Genomic DNA, 26,589 nt, shown 5'->3' with positions numbered 1-26,589 from the left:
TATAAAAACCCTCCCGTAGGAGTCTGGGGGAATCCTTAGGGCATGTGAGGGTAAAAGAAAATTAAGAAATGAGCGGCCCCTTATATGGGAAGTGGAATGGCAGTTTCTCCTGTCTAGATGTGTGATTGTATCTTCCTAGATTGGCATTACCCATAGTGAGACAGGAGTAATTTAAATAAAACCATGGCATAACCCCTTGACTAATACAGTTGAACGCACTGTAATTGTAGATGTTTTACATTTACATTTTTTAAATGTGAGAATAAAATGACATTCAGGTAATAGAGATGAACATAAGTTTAATCAATATTAAATATGACAGATTCTTCTTTAAACTCACAGATCAAAAAAAAGTCAAAGCAATACAAAAATGGATGAGCTTTCCCCCCCCCCACATTTCACCCAGTCTTTCAGTTTACACTTTAGAATTTGACTTTTATTTTTGGGAACAATGTACATAATATCCCCTTCTCCACGCATCAACTCATGCCCCCCCCCCCCCCCCCATCTCTAGAACCCACACTTAAACCCATTTATATAATGATATACAAGGATAGAACAATCTGTATCATTAGGCTTAAAGTTGGTGAACAAAAGTACTTCAGACAAATGAACATAACACAATGAAAGAGCTCAATAATGGGGATTTCTTGAACTTTGTGGCTCCTGACTAGCTTTACCATTAATAGTGCCTTGCATGATGCATTTCTCAATTTCTGGGTCAAAACCATTGCCACATTCCAATCCTATCACTTGACACAAGTCAACCAGTAGGAACTACAACTAGGAGAGGGAGTTGGTGATTGAAATAGAATAAGGCCTATCGGTAGCCAATCTCTTTCTGACCCGTTGATGAGCCCGTCTGATGACACTGTCCAACCAACCTCGGCACAGCGGACGTTATTAAGTGTGAATATAATGTCAGGCATCTTTGAATGGAAAGGAGACTTGGAAACTCATCAGAAACCAAACAATAGTATGATTAATCGAAAAACTATTTCAAAAGAAGAACAATTCATACAGAATCATCAGCTCCCGAGTTCAATTCCAGGCTGTATCACAACCGGCCGTGATTGGGAGTCCCATAGGGCGGCGCACAATTGGCCCAGCGTCATCCGGGTTACGGTTTGGCCGGAGTAGGTCATCATTGTAAATAAGAATTTGATCTTAAATGACTTGCCTAGTTAACCTTTTATTTAAAAACATTTCTTTCTTTAAATAAAACAAACCCTGGTGGCTATCTGACTTTGACTTCAAGTGAAACACAAAGCATGCAGATGCAATATGGAGGAACATCTGACTGGACAATACCAAATAATGGCAACAAAATAAACAACTAAGAGATCATACAGTAAGAGTTAAAGAAAAATACACCTTCAGAGCTCAATCTGAGTTCAGTTAGTAACTGATTACTCTCAACAAGAGACATGGATGACTAGACTAGATAGCAGACTGTCATATTTGAGAGGGAAAAAAATCGGAATCAATCCATCAATTAGGACAGATAGATCAAATGCTAGAGAGATGTCACAGTAAAACTCATCTTAAAAAGGGGAATCTGCAGTTGCACCATCCCTCTTCGGACTTCTGAATGAATGAAATATTCCCATTGATTCTTGAGGCATTTCTAAGTTAAATTCTTAATGACTTCAGTTCAACTGTCATAACCCATCAGAACTTCAAATATAAGCTCGTTTCACTCCAATGTCGGTCAACAAAGTAAATGTAAACAAGCACTATATATGGTTAAAACTATAATTGTACTCGTGGATGGTCAGTCCTTGCATCCATAGCTCTGTCAATGAATTTGAGAGTGGTTACCTTTCTCCGGCCCTATCTCTCAGCTTTTTACTGAAACGGGTGGGGATTTCAATTTGTTATTGTATTAGCCGGCAGTTCGTATGTATGAAATAGGTTTAGCATCTTCAGTCCACGGACAAACTCAACACACAAGAGTGATCAATAGATGACAATGCCTAGTCTCCTTCAGAACAGACATGGGGGTGTCCCAATACGCCTTACTGGATTGCTTTCCTTGTCCCCTGTCCTTCATAGCCACTGATAGGGAAAGATGGGTAAGTTTCCATCCTTATTTTCACCGCTCATGTCCTTTGAGATCAGTGACCACGAAGGAAAGGAAGCATCTAAAGACTATAGAGACATGTCTCCTGAAGCAGGGAGGCCACTGGTTGGAGATGAAATACACCCAAATATTATACCGACACAAAAATGATCCTACACTACAAGAAAGGGTGAATAATAATAGACACACTCCCGCTTTTTTCAGCATTCCATTTTGAGATACCGAACTTTTCAATGTACATGTCATATCCCTCTTCCAACCCTATACCCCTTCCAACCCCTTCCTCATCCTTCGCTCAGTTGAACAGTGTACAATCCCAAATGAATCCCTAGCCCCTCCCCCCTTTGCACTTGTGGAGATCTGAAAGGATTGCTTAGATAATATCAATATAATAGCTCCACCATGGCCTAGGACAGGCTATACTAGAAATCCTGCAATATTGCTCATGTCTTAAATCCAACCCTCTCAGATCTCCAGAAGTATGTAGCTGGTAGGTGCTAGGGGTTGATGTGGATTTGGCCGTAGCTCTTTCAATAGAAGCGTTGCCACTTGAGGAGTAACTGACTGAGTTCAGATGAGTGTGTTTTAGTGTTACTCCGTGGTGGTCTATGAGGGACTCCTTCTGTAGTACAAAGGCATGGTGCTGTAGTGTAGTGTCACTATGTTTGGACTCCGTTCGATCAATGACTCGTCTCATTGGACAAAACCCCAACCCTGTATGGACTTCAGTTGTGTTAAATTTAAAAACTCAGGTTAAGGAGTGTCTCAAAGCACAGCCATAACAATGACATGACAGGGCAGACTAGGGTTAGATGATGTTTGGGCAGGAAAGATGGCCATTAAATACAAGAAAGTCCTACAGTTGATCTCTAAGAGCGAGAAGACGACAGGTGGTGAATACACTACAGGGTTAATTACCTCCCGGACTCCACAGGCTCCAATGAGGTGTAAGCACACACACACACACACACAAACAGACAGGAGTCCCATCTCCAACGGGAGTCCGACGCAACTCTATCGCCCTCTGGAGATCTAGTCCAGAACAGATCATCCCATCCCCCCCTTCCTCTCTTCAAACACACACCCTGCCTCATGTAGTCCCTCCAGGCTTATCTGGTGTAGTAGACTCTGTAGTAGACACTTTTTGACCTCCAAAGAGAGTAAGAGTTGTCGAACTTGAGAAGGTAGACCCCACGGCCAGGGTATTGGTGACTGCCGGCGTAGACCTCCTCGTGACAGTCCCGCCGATACACCGGCACTATCTCATCCACCTGCGGCTTCCCTGCCTCTTTCTTAGCCTTCTCCTCCTCACTAGGGGGCTCACCTGGAAATAGAGGGAACACAGACCATCAGGGGGGCTGGTCAGTAACTACTGGATCACACTACAAGATTATATTCATCTGGTCTGAGGTGGCTTTCAGCCCAGTGTTTTTCTAGCAGTTTGAAAGGACCATACACATTAACAATAAGGTGCTATGTTTAAGACATGAAAAAATATTAACTATGACAAACAAGCAGGTAGACGCCCTCTGTAGAACTGTATCCTGGGTCTAACGAAAGAACCCATAGCATCCCATTAAAAATACAGCAGGCATCTCATCTTCCTCTCCTCACCTTCCTCATCCTCGTCTTCTTCGCTGGACTCGCTGACGTGCACACTGACCGAGGCGTTGGCGGCATCTGTCCACTCAAAGAAGACTCCGAAGCCGACATCGTAGTGGTCCGTGGCAAACTCCCAGAAGAGGTAGGAGCCCTCCTCGTGGGTGGGCACTCGCACTGTCACTACCTCGCCACGCCCCACCGTGATCACACTGTCCACGTCCTGCCGAATCTTCTCCTTGAAGTCCTTGATCTGGGGTCGCGTCCACATGGAGGGGGCTGCTATGACCGGGGGAGAGTCTGCTGGGGGAGAGAAGGGAGAGGACGGAATGAGAGGGGCGTGTAAATATAACAGTGGCAGATTATGCACATCCATTTCTTAGGTACAACATTTCAGAAAAATACAGGATACAAACAAATGTATGATTTTGAGTAGTAAAAGTTCCTTTCATTTTCACTAGATGAGGCAGTACTGGCTTTAGGGCTATACTGGCACACGGTCTCCTTATTCTATGCAGGATAACAAAGTAGGCAGAGATACTCTGCTGTAACCAATGAAAGAATTCCATGGCTTGATTACAAACCAGAAATTGGCATCCTCTGTCCTGGCCAGCAACTTCTTAGCCAATCGAAGGGCTAGGGTGGAGTCCTTCACGTATCCCTTACACCTATTCATCCCTTTCTGATCCCCAAAGTCGCATCACCAAGTGTAGAGAGTAAGGCATCACATTACAATTTGGAATGTGTGCACGCTTGTGGATGCATGCATGTATGTATGTCTACCTGGCCGGTGTGCGTGCGTGCATGCTTGCGTGTTTGTACCTGGCCTTTGCGTGTGTGTACCTATTGGCCCATTCTCAGTGGCCTCCTCAGCAGGATCTAAACGCTCTGGCTCTCTGTTCATGCCCTCAGAGTGGGAGTCTGACTGGCCATTGAGCAAGGGGACCTTCTCTCTAGCCGTGAGCGCTGCAGCTACAGGCTCACTCGTGGCCTCCAGGGTGGCCTTCACCACTGCATCTTCCTGCTGCTTCTGTAAGGCTGCCTGGAAGGGTGAGGGAGGGGGAACGGAGGGTCAATGACTGGGAGGGCAGCAGAATTAAGACATGTCTGTATAATCTACATTTTTCCCTTAGTGATCACAAAAGAATCTCTTCGTAAAAAATGAAAGACAACACAAGTTGATCAAATCTCTAATTAGGGAAATGTTTTCGTATCAGTGTTTAAAGACGTCCTCCAGCTATTTCTGAACTTTCTGTGGAAAAGCGATATCCCAAGTATAAATAGGGGAGAGTGTGGTAAGTTGAGCCAAAAGGGGTAAATTGAGCCACCCTTGTTTCTAGGAAACTATACACAAAATTAATCATTGACCAAATATTTAGGAAGAGGTCATCATTTCATGGACACTGAAGTTAGAAACTACATGGAAAAACTGGTAAGCAAGTTGGTGAAAATCAGTTTTTTGGACTAAGTCAAATTAATTTGTGTTAGAGGTTTCATGATGTTGTATCCAAACCAAAGTAGATCATTTTAAGATTGTTCATCAGTTGGGGTCAGTTGGGGTCTATAAGCTACAATATGATGTTTTAAACTTAACATAAAAGTGCGTCCTTGTAGCTGTGTGGGCTAATAGCCTGAGTGTACAAAACATTAAGAACACCTGCTCTTTCCATGACAGTGTAACCAGGTGAAGCCAGGTGAAAGCTATGATCCCTTATTCATGTCACTTGTTAAATCCACTTCAAATCAGTGGAGATGAAGGGGAGGAGACAGGTTAAAGGATTTTTAAGCCTCGAGACAATTGAGAGATGGATTGTGCGTGTGCCATTCAACAGCCAATTTGACAGAGCTTGAAAGAATTTTTAAAAAGAATAGGCAAATGTTGCACAATCCAGGTGTGGAAAGCTCTTAAAGGCTTACCCAAAAAAGACTCATAGCTGCAATCGCTGCCAAAGGTGTTTCTACAAAGTATTGACTCAGGGGTGTGAATACTTAAGTTAGATTAGATATTTGCAAACATTTATAAAAACATGTTTTCACTTCATCATTATGAGGTATTGTGTTTGGATGGGTGAAAAAATAAATAATATTGAATCACTTTTGAATGCAGGCTGTAAAACAAAATGTGGAATAAGTCAAGGGGTATGAACACTTCCTGAAGGCACTGTAGGTTGACAATTATTTGAAAATATGTCCGTTAATTCATAGTTATTTTGCAAAAGAAAGCCACGCATTTCAATGCATGCCACTGGAACACCTACCATATGTCATACTTTGACTAAAACTATGACTTATTGACTTGGGTAAGCTCTGGTCATCGTCTTTCAGCTCAAAAAAGTCGATTCCTACTGGTGTGGGCGTTTAAAAGACAAAAGCGATTGTGATGGTGTTAAATTGTGTTTGGTTTTAAAAAGGTAGTGGTAATATTTTATTCAGTACAGAAATTTGTAGGTGGCTTAAAAGAAAACTCCACCAAAAAACTATATTTTGGTATTTGTTTCATTAGTCCATTGTTGATATAGTCCCAACATGTTTTGCATGTCAGCAATCAAGTTTTCAAGATATATAACTTTCAAAATACAGAAATATAGCCGTATGCATTTTCCATCATATAATGCCAAACACAGCATCATATAACGCTAAATATATCACACCGGCTGTATTTCTGTATTTTGAAAGTTAAACGGTATATTTTGAACACTTGATTGCTGACATGCAAAACATTTTGTGGCTATAAATCAACAAAGGACCAATAAAACAAATACCAAAAGATAGTTTTGGGGTAGAATTGTCCTTTACCTTACCCTGTCCCGCGGCTCAACAGAACCCATGACCGTGGTAAGTTGTGCCAAGAGACCACTATTTTTGGACAAGCTATGGTTTTCAAAACACATTTTCCCATGAATTCTGATTATTTCTGGGGATAAACAACATCCTGAAATATATCTAGATATCTTTGTTAGAAAGACTACTAGATTTTCCTTGATGAGTGATGCTGAATGTAAAAACATGGCTCAACTTACCCCACTCTCCCCTATAGTAATGTACACACACTTAAGGGTAAATTTTTTAAAATGTTTTGCGCAAAAGTGCAACAGCAAACTTCAAGAAGTATGGCATTCAAGGAGTTGGTCTGATGTGATGTCATTGGCCTACCCACTTGCTTGAGGAAGATGTGAGGTTCATAGAATGTTGTTGTGTGTACCTGTTGTTGTGCCAGCTGGACCTGGTAGAGCTGCTGCATGTACTGTTGGTAGTGTTGTTCCTGTAGCTGGTGTATGAGACCCAGCTGCTGCTCAGGGCTCTCTGGGTACTGCTGGGCAGCATACTGCTGGAACTGCACCGCCGTCTGGGCATTCAGTGCTGCCATGATCTGCTGTCTGCACACAGGGAGGGGGAGGATGGAGGAGAGAGTCAACTCAGCACCCTTCCTTCAACAAACACTGGACTACATAAAAACTGTAGATAGAGGTAAAGCTGAAGCTAAAGAAATTGATAATCTAGCAGATACCCTACTCACTTCTGCTGCTCCACCCGTAGCCTCTCCTCCTCCAACTGCCTCCTCTCCTCCTCCTCCCTCTTCAGCCTCTCCTCCTCTTTGATCATCTGCCTCTCCTCCTCCTGCCTCTGTCGCTCCCTCTCTTCATCCTCCCGGCGCTGTCGTTCCTCCTCCTCCCTCCTGAGGTGAGATGGAAGGAAAGAGACAAAAACACGACAAACTTGAGTAAACTCCCAGGCTAGTTTCCACCATGTTGCTGTCATGGGCAGAAATGTCTGTCCTCCTGGACATCTTACCGTTTCCTCTCCTGCTCATCCTTCTCTATTTGGTGAGAGGTGACATAGGGTGCGAATAAATTACAGCATTTGTTCAACAGCTTGACAAACTCCACCATAGCCTCCTCCTTCTCCATGTTACCCAGAGCAGCCCACTCTTTCCTACAGAGGGGAAAGAGGGATAGTATAGTTTTTTTGTACTGTAGATGTTCAATTTTTTTCCTTCTCACTTTTGTTATTTCACTTTCTTTGGCAATGTAAACATAAGTTTCTCATGACAATAAAGACCCTTTGAATTTAAATGAGAGTGGGAGATAGAGATGGGGGAACTTTCTTTTCACACTGAGCTGTGAAAAACCTTGATAAAACGTGAAGAGGAAAATCTCTGATTCCAAACCGTTTCCTCACAGCAGCAGCACTACGTCTGGAAAAATAAAATTCACACACACACACTGGAGAGGGGTGGGGAATGGTTTACCTGCGGTCATTTCCCAGGACGTCAAAGAAGCCCACCTCTGGAGAGGCGTCGAGGTTGTATGGCCCCAGTAACACCTGCTTGTGGAGGGCCACCAGACGAAGCTTCTCCTCATAGGTGGGGTGGAAGGCCTTGCCATCCTTATCTGAGGACAAGACAAACCAGCTAATGGGATAGACTCTGCAATACACTATCAAGGCAAATAATATGTTGATCATTCATTGGTAGACAGGCCTATATTGGAAATGGCACACATAACATCGTGTTGCTAAGTGTGTTGCTAGCGAATGGTGACTGACATGTCTCTTTTACAATGTATACAGTCAGCGAAGTAGTTAGCCATGTCTGACCTTTGTCGTAGAAAAGCCTCAATTTAGACAAGATCAAATGACGAGAGAAAGACATGCTCTCTAAAATGTGCACTCCTTATATTGCCAATGCCCTTCTGGAGAAATGAACAATGACTGCAATGCACAGCTTCACTGAAGAATAGGAGTCCAGCTTTAGAACCCGTTTACACAATGTTGTGACTGTATTAAAGTAGAAATCCGCAGATTGTGGGTGAACCTACGCCTTCTTGTGTCGTGTTTTCACTTTGAACGAAAATAAGGCGGTTGAGCCCTGAGCCGCCTTGGGCTGGACTTTTATGCTAGGTGTGTCTCTGTGCTAATCCGCCTACTCGAATGACCCTACTGCCCCAGAGCTGGAGAGGAAGTGAAAGTCACTAGCAACCTAATGCTTCAGCCGCCAGAAACAAAGAGCAGACGAAGCCAACAAGCATCATTCTCTGTTCTTGGATCTGAATCAACTCGACCCCAAAAGATAAAGCGAGAAAGACTGCTCATGACCAATCCATAAACATGATAAACATTGGATTGATTTTAACCGATGGAAGAGTGACTGACATGGCCACCGTTCTCATGGACTGGTAACATTAGGTAAGTGTTGGGTAGCGTTTTTAGCCTGCTAGCTACGTTAGCTACTAACCTCTGTGTTCAACGATCAAGCTAGCAGCTAACAAGGCTTCCTAACTTCTGAATTTGGACTGTTTTGTACTCGAAGGAATCTAACGATACCATCATGTAGCGACACTGCATAAACCCCAACAAGATGCTCAATGCCTTTATTTCAACTAGGTACGGTTAGCTAGCTAAAGCTAGATATACAGATTGTTTACATGGTAGTGTCTCTCGTTTGTAGATCATAATGCTAACTAGCTAGGTGGTAAGACAGCAGTTTCTGCCCAGGACCACCCCCCAAAAATGCTTCTAGCTATACAATTTGGTACAGAAACATGTATTTCTCTGACATTGCCAATTACTTTATTTATTATTTGGCAAGATTAGCAAACTTAGGTACGACCTGGCAGCAACAAATGCTGACACTACAAATCCAAGTATAACTGATTAAAATCATGAAAGACAAGCATTGTAATTTTGAATTCCATAGAGTGTGGAAGATGTAAAAAAAATTGTTGTCTATCAACAATGACAAGCCACTGGTGTTTAACAACTTGGATGCACAATTACTGAGGATAACAGTGGCGATATTGCCACATCTTCAATCTAAGCCTACTAGAAAGTGTGTGCCCTCAGGCCTGGAGGGAAGCAAAAGTAATTCCACTACCCAAGAATAGTAAAGCCTCCTTTACTGGCTCAAATAGCCGACTAATCAACCTATTACCAACCCGTAGTAAACTTTTTTGGGAAAAAAACATGACCAGATACAATACTATTTTACAGTATACAGATTGACAGACTTTCAGCACGCTTGTAGGGAAGGACATTCAACAAGCGCAGCACTTACATAAATGACTGATGATTGGCTGAGAAATTCATGATAAAAAAAAATAGTGGGAGCTGTGTTTTTTTCTTTGCGGCTTTTGAAAATTATTGATCACAATCTGCTGATAGAAAAATGTGTGTCATGGCTTTAGATCCCCTGCTATGTTGTGGATAAAGCATTACCTGTCTAACAGAAGGATGCTCTTTAATGGAAGACTTTCCAACATAATCCAGGTAGAATCAGGAATTCCCCAGGGCAGCTGTAAATGAAATTTCACTGGCCTTGAGTAAAGCCAGTGTGCCTATGTATGAGGATGACGCAACACTATACAGGTCAGCTACTACAGCGAGTGAAATCACTGCAACATTTAAAGAGCTGCAGTTTCAGAATGGTGGCAAGGAATACATTCCTAAACATTTCAAAAACTAAAAGCATTGTAGTTGGGACAAATCATTCACTAAACCCTAAACCGCAACTGAATCTTGTAATAAATAAATGTGGAAAATAGGCAAGTTGAGGTGACTAAACTGCTTGGAGTAACCCTGGATTGTAAACGGTCATGGCCAAAACATGTTGATACAACAGTAGCTAAGATGGGGAGAAGTCTTTCCAAAATAAAGCTCTGCCTTCTTAACAACACTATCAACAAGGCAGGTCATACAGGCTGTAGTTTTGTCGCACCTGGACTACTGTTCAGTCATGTGGTCAGGTGCCACAGAGGGACCTTGGAAAAATACAATTGGCTCAGAACAGGGCAGCACAGCTGGCTCCATTTCTTGAGCCATTCTCATGGCTCAAATTTGAGGAGAGACTGCTGAATACTTTGAGGTGTCTGTTTAAATTACTAGCACACAGCTCGGACAACCATGCATACCCCACAAGACATGCCACCAAAGGTTTCTTCAAAATCCTCAAGTCAAGAACAGACTATGGGAGGTGCACAGTACTACATAGAGCCATGGCTACATTTCACTCTTTTCCACATCAGGTAACTGATGCAAGCAGTAGAATAGGATTTTAAAAAACGATACAAATATACCATATTGAACACTGGGGACTGTGCAGATACACACACAGACGTACACATGGATATTGTATTGTAAATATGTGATAGTGGAGTAGTGGCCTGAGGGAACATACTAAATGTATTGGGTAAAGTGTTATGAAATGTAATGTCATATATTTAACTGTATATAACTGTATTAATGTTGCTGGACCCCAGGAAGAGTAGCTACTGCCGTGTCAGCAGCTAAATGGGGATCATTAATAAACACAAAATACTGGTGGAGACAGTCTGATTTCAAGGGAACCTAAGACTGTGCAAGTTGTGCAAACCCCAACACTGAAGAATTAAGAAATGCTGTATACATCTGTTTTACTTTGTGAATCAATAATTATTTTGTTGATAATTGACCAAGGTAAGAAATGCTGTATTTGCATATTCTGTATTGCTTTGGGATTCAATAATTATTTTGTTGGTAAAATAACAAAATAGTTAGCCATGTTTGCCTGTTCAGCACATTGCCTGTCTATAAACAGCATTGATTCCTACCTAGTGTGAACTACCCACCAGAACCGGCCGTGATTGGGAGTCCCATAGGGTGGCGCACAATTGGCCCAGCGTTGTCCGGGTTAGGGTTTGGCCGGGGTAGGCTGTCATTGTAATTAAGAATCTGTTCTTAACGGACTTAAAATAAATATCTAGCGTAGTCAGTCAAGTAAACAATGGCTCATCTGCATTACATATTGGTGGACTATGGGACATGAAGTCATAGGATGGTACATTATCTTCTTACACTGGTAAGAGCACAACACTACATATAAACTCAGCAAAAAAAGATACGTCCTCTGTCAAATGCATTTATTTTCAGCAAACTTAACATGTGTAAATATTTGTATGAACATAAGATTCAACATACAAACTGAACAAGTTCCACAGACATGTGACTAACAGAAATGGAATAATATGTCCCTGAACAAAGGGGGGGGGGGGGGGGGTCAAAATCAAAAGTAAGTCAGTATCAGGTGTGGCCACCAGCTGCATTAAGTACTGCAGTGCATCTCCTCCTCATGGACTGCACCCAATTTGCCAGTTCTTGCTGTGAGATGTTACCCTACTCTTCCTGCAAGTTCATGGACATTTCTGGGGGGGGAATGGCCCTAGCCCTCACCCAACAGGTCCCAGACGTGCTCAATGGAATTAAGATCCGGGCTCGTCGCTGGCTCTGGCAGAACACTGACATTCCTGTCTTGCAGGAAATCACGCACAGAACGAGCAGTATGGCTGGTGGCATTGTCATGCTGGAGGGTCATGTCAGGATGAGCCTGCAGGAAGGGTACCACATGAGGAGGATGTCTTCCCTGTAACGCACAGTGTTGAGATTGCTTGCAATGACAACAAGCTCAGTCCGTTGATGCTGTGACACACCGCCCCAGACCATGACGGACCCTCCACCTCCAAATCGATCCTGCTCCAGAGTACAGGCCTTGGTGTAACGCTCATTCCTTTGACGATAAAGGCGAATCCGACCATCACCCCTGGTGAGACAAAACCCGCGACTCGTCAATGAAGAGCACTTTTTGCCAGTCCTGTCTGGTCCAGCGACGGTGGGTTTGTGCCCATAGACGATGTTGTTGCTGGTGATGTCTGGTGAGGACCTGGCCTACAAGCCCTCAGTCCAGCCTCTTTCAGCCTATTTCAGACAGTCTGAGCACTGATGGAGGGATTGTGCGTTCCTGGTGTAACTCAGGCAGTTGTTGCCATCCTGTACCTGTCCTGCAGGTGTGATGTTCAGATGTACCGATCCTGTGCAGATGTTACACGTGGTCTGCCACTGCGAGGATGATCAGCTGTCCGTCCTGTCTCCCTGTAGCGTCGTCTTAGGCGTCTCACAGTACGGACATTGCAATTTATTGCCCTGGTCACATCTACAATCCTCATGCCTCTTTGCAGCATGCCTAAGGCACATTCACGCAGATGAGCAGGGAACCTGGGCATCTTTCTTTTGGTGTTTTTCAGAGTCAGTAGAAAGGCCTCTTTAGTGTCCCAAGTTTTCATAACTGTGACCTTAATTGCCTACTATCTGTATGCTGTTAGTGTCTTAACGACCATTCCACAGGTACATGTTCATTAATTGTTTATGATTCATTGAACAAGCATGGGAAACAGTGTTTAAACCCTTTATAATGAAGATCTGTGACGATATTTGTTATATAAGAATTATTTTCGAAAGACAGGGTCCTGAAAAAGAGTTCACCATCTCTGTTATCAAAATCAATGTTTATTTGGCATATGCACAGGATACAGTGAGGGTGTATACGGGAATATGATGGTAGGATTTTTTTGTTCATACAAGTACTTTGAGTATACTTAAGAAATGTACTATAATTTACTCATATTCCATCAAAATTATGTTACCAAAATCAATGTTTATTTTTCAGCACATGCATAGGATACAGTGGTGTGTATACAGTGTCTGTCATTCTGTACCATTACCAACCAGGCAAGAGTTTCTCCAGGAACATCAGTGCAAGGGGCTTGGTTGGAAACTTTTGTTGATACAGAATGGCAGCCATTACGGTTGTTACAATTATTTATCCGTTATTTTACCAGGTAAGTTGACTGAGAACACGTTCTCATTTACAGCAACGACCTAGGGAATTTACCATTTCCTGATGAAACTCAAATGATAATACAATTACATTGAGTTAGAATCAATACTATGAAAACTTGGAAAGGCCATTGACACTAACGCTAATAGTTTCAGTGATGTGATTTTTTTCTCTCGCATCAGCATTAACACTGCTGTAGTAACAGATCCACGGATGATTGGGACTACTTGCTGCATGATAAAAGACTTGACTCCACATACAGTTGAAGTCAGAACTTTACATACAGCTTAGCCAAATACATTTAAACTCAGTTTTACAATTCCTGACATTTAATCCTAGTTAAAATTCCATCTTAGGTCAGTTAGGGTTACCACTTTATTTTAAGAATGTGAAAAGAGAATAGTAGAGAATGATTTATTTATTTCAGCTTTAATTTCTTTCATCACATTCCCAAGTGGGTCAGAAGTTTACATACACTCAATTAGTATTTGGTAGCATTGCCTTTAAATTGTTTAACTTGGGTCAAATGTTTCGGGTAGCCTTCCACAAGCTTTCCCAATAAGTTGGGTGCATGTTGGCCCATTCCTCCTGACAGAGCTGGTGTAACTGAGTCAGGTTTGTAGGCCTCCTTGCTCGCGCATGCTTTTTCAGTTCTGCTCACAAATTGTCTATAGGATTGAGGTCAGGGCTTTGTGATGGCCACGCCAATACCTTGACTTTGTTGTCCTTAAGCCATTTTGCCACAACTTTGGAAGTATGCTTGGGGTCATTGTCCATTTGGAAAACCCATTTGCATCCTAGCTTGAACTTTTTATATCCACATAATTTTCCTCCTCATGAAGCCATCTATTTTGTGAAGTGCACTAGTCCTTCCTGCAGCAAAGCACCCCCACAACACGATGCTGCCACCCCGTGTGTCACGGTTTGGATGGTGTTCTTCGGGTTGCAAGCCTCCCCTTTTATCCTCCAAACATAACGGTCATTATGGCCAAACAGTTCCATTTGTTTCATCAGACCAGAGGACATTTCTCCAAAAAGTTAAATATCTGTCCCCATGTGCAGTTGCAAACGGTTGTCTGGCTTTTTTTTATGGCAGTGGCTTCTTCCTTGCTGAGTGGCCTATCAAGTTATGTCGATATAGGACTCGTTTTACTGTGGCTATAGATACTTTTGTACCCGTTTCCTCCAGCATCTTCACAAGGTCCTTTGCTGCTGTTCTGGGATTGATTTGCACTTTTCGCACCGAGGTATGTTCATCTCTAGGAGACAGAACGAGTCTCCTTCCTGAGCGGTATGACGGCTCCGTGGTCCCATGGTTGTTTATACTTGCGTACGATTGTTTGTACATATGAACGTGGTACCTTCAGGCGTTTGTAAATTGCTCCGAAGGATCAACCTGACTTGTGGAGGTCTACAATTTTTCTGAGGTCTTGGCTGATATTTTTAGATTTTCCCATGATGTCAAGCAAAGAGGCACTGAGTTTGAAGGTAGGCTTTGAAATACATCCACAGGTACAACTCCAATTGATTGGGGAGTTTCTCCCATTCTTTTCTGCAAATCCTCTCAAGCTATGTTAGATTGGATGGCGAGCGTTGCTGCACAGCCTTTTTCAGGTCTCTCCAGAGATGTTCGATCGGGTTCAAGTACGGGCTCTGGCTAGGCCACTCAAGGACGTTCAGAGACTTGTCGCGAAGCCACTCCTGCGTTGTCTTGGCTGTGTGCTTAGGGTGGTTGTCCTGTTGGTAGGTACACCTCTAACTAGTTTCTAACTAGCATGGTGCTGCCACCACTATGGTTCACTGTAGGGATGGTGCCAGGTTTCCTCTAGACGTGACGCTTGGCATTCAGGTCAAAGAATTCAATCTTGGTTTCATCAGACCAGAGAATCTTGTTTCTAAATGGTCTGAAAGTCCTTTAAGTGCCTTTTGGCAAACTCCAAGCGGGCTGTCATGTTCCTTTTACTGAGGAGTGGCTTCTGTTTGGCCACTCTACCATAAAGGCCGGATTGGTGGCGTGCTGCAGAGATGGTTGTTCGTCTGGAAGTTTCTCCCATCACAGAGGAACTCTATCAGAGTGACCATCGGCTTCTTGGTCACCTCCCTGTCCAAGGCCCTTCCTCGATTGCTCAGTTTGGCTGGGCTGGTTCCAAACTTCTTCCATTTAAGAATGGAGGAGGCCACTGTGTTCTTGGACTTTCAATGCTGCAGCCATTTTTTGGTACCCATCCCCAAATCTGTGCCTCGACAAAATCCTGTCGGAGCTCTATGGACAATTCCTTCGACCTCATGGCTTGGTTTTTGCTCTGAAATGCATTGCCAACTGTGGGACCTTATATAGACAGGTGTTTGCATTTGCAATTCATGTCCAATCAATTTAATTTAGCACAGGCGGACTGCAATCAAGTTGTAGAAACATCAAGGATAATCAATGGAAACAGGATGCACCTGAGCTCAATTTCTCGTCTCATAGCAAAAGGTCTGAATACTTAAGTAAATAACGCATCTTTTTTATTTGGAATAAATTAATGGGGTATTGTGTGTAGAATCATAATAAAAAAAACAATTGAACCCATTTTAGAATAAGGCTGTAACGTAACAAAATGTGGAAAAAGTCAAGGGGTCTGAATACACTGTACATAGAATGTGGCGTCGTGCTATAACCATGTAAGATGTGTCATGCTAATGTACCATCCTATGACTTCATTGCCTATAGTCCACCAATATGTCACGCAGATGAGCCATTGTTGACTTTACTGGCCATGATGGGTATTCATTCAGTTGGGTTAACTCTAGGTAGGAATCAACGCTGTATATAGGCAGGGAATGTGCTGAACAGGAAAACAAACTATTTTGGTCAATAACCAACAAAATAATTATTGAGTCAAAGCATAACAGAAATTGCATACATTTCTTACCTCTTTCAGTGTTGGAGTTCACACAACCACAACTTGTAGTCTCAGTTTCCCTCGAAATCAGACCGTGTTCACCAGTATCTCCCTGAGAAATACATGTTCGTGTGATGTTACTGTATCAAATTTTATAGCTAGATACTTTTTTGGGATTGGTCCGGTGCCGGAAATACTGTCTACCACCTTGCTAGCATTATCATCTGCAAACAAAACACTATCATGTCAACAATCTGCATACCTAGCGTCAGCTAGCTAACGTTAGCGTGTTGAAATAAAGGCATTGAGCATCTTGTGGGGTTTATGCAGTGCAGCTACATGATGCTATTGTTAGATTCCTTTGAGTACAAAACAGTCTGAATACCAAATATGTTAGCTAGCTGAGCTACCTAGCTAAGTTATCTTAGCTAGCTTGAACAATGAACACACTAAGATTAGCAGCTAACATAACTAGCAGGCAAAACACGCAACCCAACACTTACCTAATGTTACCAGTCCATGAGAACGGGGGCCATGTCAGTCACTCTTCCACTTGTTAAAATTAATTCCAATGTTTATCCGGTATATGGATTGGTCATGAGCAGTTTCTCGCTTCTTTTCCCCCTTTGGGATCAAGTTGATTCTGATCCAAGAACAGAGAATGATGCTTGTTGGCTTCGCCTGCTCTTTGTTTCTGGCGGCTGAAGCGTTAGGTTGCTAGTGACTTTCATTTCCCCTCCAGCTCTGGGGCAGCCCAAGGCCAGCCCAACGAGGCTAAGAACTCAACCCCCTTGTTTTCGTTCAAAGTGAAAACACGACAAGAAGTGGGGCGAACAGGGTGCAGATTTCTGCTTTAAAAAGGTGTATATCGGAAGTGATGGTAATGGCATTGGCTCAGATTTATTTCCATGCTTATCCATTGGCTATGAAATGGCCCTTCAAAGGAAACAGAGGGACTTTCTTTTGATGTGAAGCCAAGTGCATTTAATTATGAAGATTGGAAGGCAATCAGCCTACAATTAAGCAGTAAAAGTCAAATCACTAAGGCCCAGAAGGATCTCCAAAGGCTGACCTCTGGAAACTACACACTGCTTGTTGATGGTCTGAAAGACTGTCCGTGTCTCCAATCTGGCTTGCGTACCACTTATTTAAAAAGGTTGTTCTATTTGATTTGAATCACTTTTTCACCGCAACCCTTTTTGATTTGAACGAAACTTTCCATATATACTTTTTTAAATTTTAAAAAAATGCAACAATTTAAAAGATTTTGCTGAGATACAGCTCATTAAGAAATCAGTCAACTGAAATAAATTCATTAGGCCCTAATCTACGGATTTCCCATGACAGGGCAGGGGCGCAGCCATGGGTTAGCATAGACCCACAGACTTGGGAGCCAGGCAGACCCACTTGGGAGCCAGGCCCAGCCAATCAGAATTAGTTTTTCCCACAAAGGGCTTTATTACAGACAGAAATACAACTCCCCCCCCCCCCCCAACAATCCCGCAGGTGAAGGAGCCAGATGTGGAGGTCCTGGGCTGGTGGTTACACGTGGTCTGCGGTTGTGAGGCTGGTTGGACATACTACCAAATTGTCTAAAGAGGTTGGAGGCGGCTTATGGTAGAGAAATGAACATTCAATTCTGTGGCAACAACTCTGGCGGACATTCGTGCAGTCAGCATGCCAATTGCATTTCTATGAACTTTACGGATACAATTTGGATTTTTTCGTCTTCCTGTTTTGACTGCGTTTGAGCCTATGGATTACTGAAGAAAACGCGAACAAAAGAGGTTTTTGGATATAAAGAAACTATCGAACAAAAGGAACATTTATTGAGTAAATGAATGTCTGCTGAGTGCAACCATATGAAGATCATCAAAGGTAAGGGTTTAATTTTATCTCCATTTCTGACTTGTGTAACTGTTCTACCTGGCTGGTTACTGTTTGTAATGATTTGTCTAGTGGGCTATGTTCTCAAATAATCTTACGGTATGCTTTCGCCGTAAAGCATTATTTTAAAATCTGACACCGTGGTTGGATTCACAAGAAGTTAATCTTTAAACCTATGTAAAATATGTTTTGTTTTCTGAATTTTCATAATGAGTATTTCTGTATTTGAATTTGGCGCCCAGCAGTTTCACTGGCTGTTGAAGAGGTGGGACGCTAACGTCTCACGTACCCAAGAGAGGTTCAAAGCTTACCACATTGCGGAATCCAAACCGAGTGTTTCCAGCACACATGCTGTGCACTCAGGCCTACTACTGTTGTCTGCAAACTTTATGATTGAGTTGGAGGCGTGCGTGGCCACGCAGTCATGGGTGAACAGGGAGTACAGGAAGGGGCTGAGCACACACCCTCGTGGAACCCCTGTGTTGAGGATCAGTGAAGTGGAGGTGTCGTTTCCTACCTTCACCAACTGGGAGTCCAGGACCCAGTTGCACAGGGCGGGGTTCAGACCCAGGGCCCCAATCTTAATGATGAGATTGGAGGGTACTACGGTGTTGAAGGCTGAGCTATAGTCAATGAACAGCCTTCTTACATAGGTATTGTTCTTGTCCAGATGGGATAGGGCAGTGTAATGGTGATTGCATCATCTGTGGCTCTATTGAGGCAGAATGCAAATTGAAGTGGGTCTAGGGTGGCAAGTAAGGTGGAGGTGATATGATCCTTGACTAGTCTCTCAAAGCACTTCATGATGACAGAAGTGAGTGCTACGGGGCGATAGTAATTTAGTTCAGTTACCTTAGCATTTTTGGGAACAGGAACAATGGTGGACATCTTGAAGCAAGTGGGGACAGCAGACTGGGATAGGGAGAGATGTATATGTCCATAAACACTCCAGCCAGTTGGTCTGCACATGCCCTGAGGACGCAGCTAGGGATACCTTCGACTGGCAGCCTTACGAGGGTTAACAATTAATGTCTTACTCACTTCAGCCACGGAGAAAGAGAGCCCAGTCTTTGGGAGCGGACCGCGTCGGTGGCACTGTGTTATCCTCAAAGCGTGCGAAGGTGTTTAGCTTGTCCGGGAGCAAGACGTCGGTGTCTGCAACGTGGCTGGTTTTCCCCTTAAATTAAATTACGAGCTTAGTTGGTTTAGCCTCAAAAAAAGACAAGGTATCCATGATTGCCACAGAGAATGGGTGGGCAGGACATGGCGAGGGATGAGTTCAGATTGGTCTGCCATGTAACATGCTTCTGTCTATAACGTGAGCTGTTCAGTATGTGTAGGTAATACTTTCTAACACAGCTTTTTTGAAAGATATCACGTAGTAGAACTGCATGATGTTGCTCTCCACTTTCTGAAGGGCCGAGTTTTGAAAATCAGTGGAATGCACGGTGGAAATAGAGTATGATAGCTAAGGAGATGGTATTTTATTGCAAATATGCAGACGGAGTCATAAAGAGAACACACAGAAGGCTGTTGTATAAACAACCCGTCTCCAGATTACATCTTCAAACTAAGGCAACCATGGCATCCATGACAGAGGGGGAGAAGCGTCATCCACGTATACAGGTAAGAGTACTGTTGGCTAACCCCATTTCGTACAAATTTGCGCAACCGTGGCATTCAAACGAGGCTGCTATGAAAAATAATTGAACTGTAGCGACTGTGTTGGCATTGATGGGTTCAGATTTCTAACCATTAAATATTGTTAATCATCAGTTACACTAGAGACATGAGGGGTACCATAGTCTTGGGTTTACACCAGAAGTTAATGGTTATCTGTAGGAGGAATGTATATGGTGGACGCAATTAAGCTTGGAATGTACAGAGTGAAGGAAAGATAATCACGTGGCAGGCACTGATAAGGATGGAGAGCTGTGGAGTAGTGAGGAAGGGGGTAGAGGTCAGGTCACCTTAAAACCTCTACGGGATCGGTGTCCCTAAGCCAGGACAGTTGCTGCTCAATATGCAATAATGTGACTAGAATGACTTTGTAAACAGCCAATTCTGGGACATAGACATGTCTTATATGGGCAGAAAGATTAACAAGAAAGTAAGCTAACAGCAGTGTCCAATTTACAGAAGCTATTAGAGAAAAAAAATACCATGCTATTGTTTGAGGATGGGGCACAAAAAAAACCCACTTCTAACAGCAACTGGTTTGATACATTCACCTCTGAAGGTAAATAATGTACTTATATTCAGTAATCTTTCTCTGATTTGTCATCCTGAGGGTCCCGGTGATAAAATCAATTTTTATTTTCAAAATGTACGAATTGGGCTTTACAGTTTGACCACACTGCTGTCTCTGGCTCCACACCCAGCTCGCCATCTAGATGTGAAGGTTAGTGTATTTTCTGAAGGGAAGCTCATGATCCATCATGTATGACGACATTCCTGGGAGTGTGTAATAGCATTTTTGTATGGTTCTCTACAGTTATGTACTTGAAAATGTATAAATTGACCAATTCGGCACATTTGGGCAAACTCCTCCCAGACTTGATACAAAATATTGTGTAGTTTAGTAATTCATTGGATCAGTCTGAAACTTTGCACACACTGCTGCCATCTTCGGGACAGCATCTAGAATCCTCTCAATGCATGGCCTTTCTCTTGCATTTCAAAGACGACAGAACCCCCCCAAAAAAATTTACACGCATGTTTTTTGGTTTGTATTATCTTTTACCAGATCAAGTGTGTTATATTCTCCTACATTCATTTCACATTTCCACAAACGTCAAAGTACTTCCTTTCAAATAGTATCAATATGCAAATCCTTGGTACTGAGCTACGGCAGTTAGATTTGGGTATGTTCATTTAGGCAGAAAAAAAAGGTCAGATGCTTTTTAAACAGCATGATCATTACATAGGTGCACCTTGTGCGGGGCAATAAAAGTCCACTTTAATAATGTGCAGTTGTCACAGCACAATGCCACAGAGGGATGTGCAATTGGCATGATGACTGCAGGAATGTCCACCAGAGCTGTTGCCAGAGAGTTTAATGTTCATTTCTCTACCATAAGCCACCTCAGTCGTTTTAGAGAATTTGTCAGTACGTCTGGCCTCACAACCGCAGACCACGTGTAACCACGCTAGCCCAGGACCGTCACATCCAGCTTCTTCACCTGCGGGACACAGCCACTCGGACAGCTCATGGAACTGTGGGTTTGCACAACCGAAGAATTTCTGCACAAACTATCAGAAACAGTCTCAGGGAAGCTCATCTGAGTGCTCGTTGTCCTCCCCACTTCAGTGGGCAAATGCTCACCTTCGATTGTTACTGACCCGTGAAGAACACACTTATCCAATGTATGAATCCCAGTTTCAAATGTACTAGGCAGACGGCAGCCGTATCGGCAAGCGGTTTGCTGATGTCAACGTTGTGAACAGAGTGCCCCATGGTGGCGCTGGGGTTATGGTATCAGCAGGCATAAGCTACGGACAACAAACACAAATGCATTTTAAATCGATAGCAATTTGAATGCACAGAGATGCCGTGACAAGATCCTGAGGCCCATTGTCGTACCATTCACACGCCAACATCACCTCATGTTCCAACATAATAATGCACAGCCCCATGTAGCAAGGATCTGTAAACAATTCCTGGAAGCTAAAAATGTCCCAATTTTTCCATGGCCTACATACTCACCAGACATGTCACCCATTGAGCATGTTGGGGATGCTCTGGATCAACGTTTATGACCACGTATTCCAGTTCCCGCCAATATCCAGCAACATCACACAGCCATTGAAGAGTGGGATAACATTCCCACAGACCACAATTAAAAACCTGATAAACTATGTGAAGGAGGTGTCACGAGCCAAATGACTGGTTCTGATTCACACCCCTACTTTTAAAAAAACGTATTTTTAAAGGCATCTGTGACCAACAGATACATATCTGTATTCCCAGTCATGTGAAATCCATATATTAGGGCCTATTGAATGTATTTAAATTGACTGAATGTCTTATATGATCTGTAACTCAGTAAAATCTTTGAAATTGTTGCATTTATATTTTTGTTCAGTGTGCAAATCTGCCTCCTCCACTGTAACTGGACGTATGAATGGCAGTAGAGGGTTAGCCCAATAATGGACTGAAGGAGCCCAAAGTTATTCCTTATAGAACCACACACGTTATGTTTAAAGTTGCATAAACATCAGACTTACACTATATATACACAAAAGTTTGTGGACACCCCTTCAAATTAGTGGATTCGGCTCTTTCAGCCACACTAGTTGCTGACAGGTGTATAAAATCGAGCACACAACCATGCAATCTCCAAAGACAAAGACTTTCAGTAGAATGAAAGTCACTGAGCTCTTCAGTAAGGCCAATGTAGCACTTTCAATGTGGCACTGTCATAAGATGCCACCTACAGTCGTGGCCAAAAGTTTGGAGAGTGACAAATATTAATTTCCACAAAGTTTGCTGCTTCAGTGTCTTTAGATATTTTTGTCAGATGTTACTATGGAATACTGAAATATAATTACAAGCATTTCATAAGTTTCAAAGGCTTTCATTGACAATTACATGAAGTTGATGCAGAGAGTCAATATTTGCAGTGTTGACCCTTCTTTTTCAAGACCTCTGCAATCTGCCCTGGCATGCTGTCAATTAACTTCTGGGACACATCCTGACTGATGGCAGCCCATTATTGCATAATAAATGCTTAGAGTTTGTCTGAAAAGGCATTGCTCGTCACCAAACTGTTCCTGGATGGTTGGGAGAAGTTTCTCTCGGAGGATGTGTTGGTACCATTCTTTATTCATGGCTGTGTTCTTAGGCAAAATTGTGAGTGAGCACACTCCCTTGGCTGAGAACCAACCCCACACATGAATGGTCTCAGGATGCTTTACTGTTGGCATGACACAGGACTGATGGTAGCGCTCATCTTGTCTTCTCCGGACAAGCTTTTTTCCGGATGCCCCAAACAATCGGAAAGGGGATTCATCAGAGAAAAGGACTTTACCCAGTCCTCAGCAGTCCAATCCCTGCACCTTTTGCAGAATATCAGTCTGTCCCTGATGTTTTTCCTGGAGAGTGGCTTTTTTGCTGCCCTTCTTGACACCAGGCCATCCTCCAAAAGTCTTCGCCTCACTGTGCGTGCAGATGCACTCACACCTGCCTGCTGCCATTCCTGAGCAAGCTCCTCCAGTCTGTTATTCAAACTCAATCAGCATGACAGTGATCTCCAGCCTTGTCCTCATCAACACTCGCCTGTGTTAACGAGACAATCACTGACATGTCGTTAGCTGGTCCTTTTGTGGCAGGGCTGAAATGCAGTGGAAATGTTTTTTGGGAATTCAGTTCATTTGCATGGAAAAGAGGGACTTTGCAATTAATTGCAATTCATCTGATCGCTCTTCATAACATTCTGGAGTATATGCAAATTTCCATCATACAAACTGAGGCAGCAGACTTTGAAAATTAATGTGTCATTCAAATCTTTTGGCCATGACTGTACAAGTCAGTTAGTCAAATTTCTGCCCTTCTAGAGCTGCCCCGGGTCAACTGTAAGTGCTGTTATTGTGATGTGGAAATGTCTAAGCGCAACAACGGCTCAGCTGCGAAGTGGTAAGCCACACAAGCTCACAGAACGGGACAGCCGAGTGCTGAAGCGCTTAAGGACAATTTTTAAGGGCTAACGTCGGTTGCAATACTCACTACCGTATTCCAAATTACATCTGGAAGCAACGTCAGCACAAGAACTGTTCAAAGGGAGCTTTGTGAAATGGGTTTCCATGGCCGAGCAGCAGCATACAATCCTAAGATCACCATGCACAATGCCAAGTGTCGGCTGGAATGATATAAAGCTTGCCGCCGTACTCTGGATCATTGGAAACTAGGTGAATTTTACTGTCGCAACTTCTGATAGTTAAGATGAGGAAGTTGTAATGCCTGTGTGTGTGTGTGTTTCTGTATGTTATCTTTGTGATGCTGGCAATAGGCAAGTAATAACAGTATTATTAGAGCAATGAATCATGCTTCACCTTCTGGCAGTCCGACGAACGAATCTGAGTTTGGCGGATGCCAGAAGAACGCTACCTGCCCCAATGCATAGTGCCAACTTTACAATTTGGTGGAGGAGGAATAATGGTCTGGGGCTGTTTTTCATGGGTCGGGATTGACCCCTTAGTTCCAGTGAAGGGAAATCTTAATGCTACAGCATTCAATGACACTTGACGATTTTGTGCTTCAAACCTTTTGGAAAGTCCCTTTCCTGTTTCAGCATGACAATGCCCCCGTGCACAAAGCGAGATTCACCGTAAAAATGGTTTGTCAAGATCGGTGTGGAAGAAATTGACTGACCTGCACAGAGCCCTGACCACCACATTGAACACCTTTGGGAAGAATTGGAACGCTGACTGTGAGCCAGACCTAATTGCCCAACATCAGTGCTGGACCTCATTATTGCTCTTGTGGCTGAATGGAGAGAAAGTCCCAGCAGCAATGTTCCAACATCTAGTGGAAAGCCTTCCCGGAAGATTGGAAGCTGTTATAGCAGCAAAGGGGCGACCAACTCCATATTAATGCCCATGATTTTATGCCCATTAATGCCCATGAAATGAGATGTTCGACGAACAGGTGTCCACATACTTTGTCAGTCTGAAAGAAGTCAAGTGAAAAAGGATGCAAGGCTCTACAAGCCAGAATGTTGAATAAAATTATTTTTGAGTTTACTTTACTGGTTGTCCCTGCTGTTGGTCCTTTTGCCGGAAGGTAGTGGAGATCAAATGTCCACAGTAAAGTATTGTTTATTCGACTTCTTGAAGTGCCAAGATATTCTATCGCTTGTATCTCGTAACGCCTTTCATGAGATGTACAATATGTAAACAATAGCCGAATGTAACCAAACTTTGTCGACCGAAGGAAGTTACCTCGCAATAAGCTGCTAGTGCTTGTTAAATTTGCCAGCTGATTGTGTGGGATAACGTTCGGTCTGTTTTTTACATTTCTTACAGACTCTTGGAAGACTAGCCCTTGGACTAACATAACTCCTAATAAAATGTAAATCAACCTCAGCCATTAACGACATATTGTGCAAGTCGCGAGCGAATTGCATCGGTATTGAAAATACAAACCGGAAATAGAAAACCGATATACAGACCAGTGTACTGAAAGTCTGGTTACTAACACTACTTTGTGGATACTTTTGTCTCAGATTACCTCCTACATAAGGACAAAAACTGCAGACAACAGGAAAAGTACGTTCAAATTAAGCTAATTCAACATTCTGACTTGTAATGGGCCTGTTCACTAAAAGTGAGCCTACAGGTTAGATAAGAGAGTGGAGTCTTCCACTCTCGGATTCGTAGAGGCTATGTTTACAGGTGAATTGGCTCTGGAAGACAAAACAGCCAAATACTCCATCTAAAATGTATCGGTTGTCAATTGCGGTATTGTTCTAGAAACATAAATCCCTCTACTTTCATATATGCAAAATACACACTTACTGTACTGTTTTAACACAGATGCAGCCAACCGTATTTTTCAGTAACACGCTTGTGGCGTCCATCTTCCGTTTATACACAGGTGTTAGGAGATGCAGATCGCTAATTAGCACAGGTAGTCGACAGTAAACACGGGCAGTAACATGGAGATATGGCAGTGGGGCTCGAAACAAAACTCCCCCATACAGAAGATCCTTCGTCCAATGTGTAATGGAACTGAGACATGATCATGGGTTAGAGGAGGGTGTGTGCCTGCCACATACCAGTCAAACTAGTAACTGGATTCTCATTCACTAGACTCTAGAGACTGACAGCTAGCTAGCTACGTGGAGGATCCACATGACCATATCGACACATTACATGTCAAGTTAACTGTCGCCTCATCTTTAATCTGGACTATAAACATTACAGTTAGCCCTTTATTCTTGCGTTGTCTGAACAACAAGACACCATCCAGCAATTCATTGGAATTCAGAGATTCTGATTGATGAAAAAGCTTAAATTTGCTGTGGCATTTTGTCAGTTAGCCAAGCATCATTAGCAAGTGGCTAGTTAGCTAACATTTAGGTAAATGTTAGCTAGTGCACCGCAAGAAAACAATGAACACAGGGATGAAAAAGCTATCTAACGTTACCTAGTCAAATCGTGAATAAATGCTATTATACCTTTTTATTTTCAAATAGGAATATAAAATACCTTTGAAGAATTTCAAGGCTAGTCTGTATAGCTCCAGCAAACCAAAGCCCCATTTCCTCTCTATCGTGGTTTTGGAAGACTCGCCTTCTTCCCTATCGTCGGTGGCGCTCTGGTCCTCCGTATCATGCTCGGGGTCAGGTTCAGCGACTTGCTCGCCCTCGGGATCGGGGCTGAGGGTGAGGCCGTCGATGGAGACTTCGAGCCGGCTAGAACTGCCATTGTTGAGGTCGGCGCTCTGAACCTCTGTCGCCATCATGCAGAATGTCAGCTGCCTGAAGCGGCCA

General features: G+C 43.0%; 1 protein-coding gene across 4 annotated transcripts; it reads right to left on the bottom strand.

Moving 5' to 3' along the window:
* Nucleotides 1–279: 279 nt before the first annotated feature.
* LOC120024057 (Golgi resident protein GCP60-like) lies at nt 280–26,589 on the bottom strand. Of its 4 annotated transcripts, none has more exons than XM_038968161.1 (8): nt 26,306–26,589; nt 7,932–8,073; nt 7,475–7,615; nt 7,200–7,358; nt 6,885–7,059; nt 4,505–4,724; nt 3,698–3,985; nt 280–3,407 (listed from the first exon to the last, which is right to left on the bottom strand). In XM_038968161.1, exons 1-8 carry the CDS (start codon nt 26,559–26,561, stop codon nt 3,193–3,195), a joined length of 1,596 nt encoding a protein of 531 aa, XP_038824089.1. In that variant the 5' UTR covers nt 26,562–26,589; the 3' UTR covers nt 280–3,192. The 4 variants fall into 4 exon arrangements, with proteins under 4 accessions (XP_038824089.1, XP_038824090.1, XP_038824091.1 ...); XM_038968162.1 differs by having other exon boundaries at nt 3,698–3,982; XM_038968163.1 differs by having other exon boundaries at nt 4,526–4,724.

Source organism: Salvelinus namaycush, chromosome 29 (assembly GCF_016432855.1).
Source record: "Salvelinus namaycush isolate Seneca chromosome 29, SaNama_1.0, whole genome shotgun sequence".
Classification (NCBI taxonomy): domain Eukaryota; kingdom Metazoa; phylum Chordata; class Actinopteri; order Salmoniformes; family Salmonidae; genus Salvelinus; species Salvelinus namaycush.
Note: the sequence above shows the minus strand (reverse complement) of the source record. Positions and strands in the feature narration are given on the sequence as shown.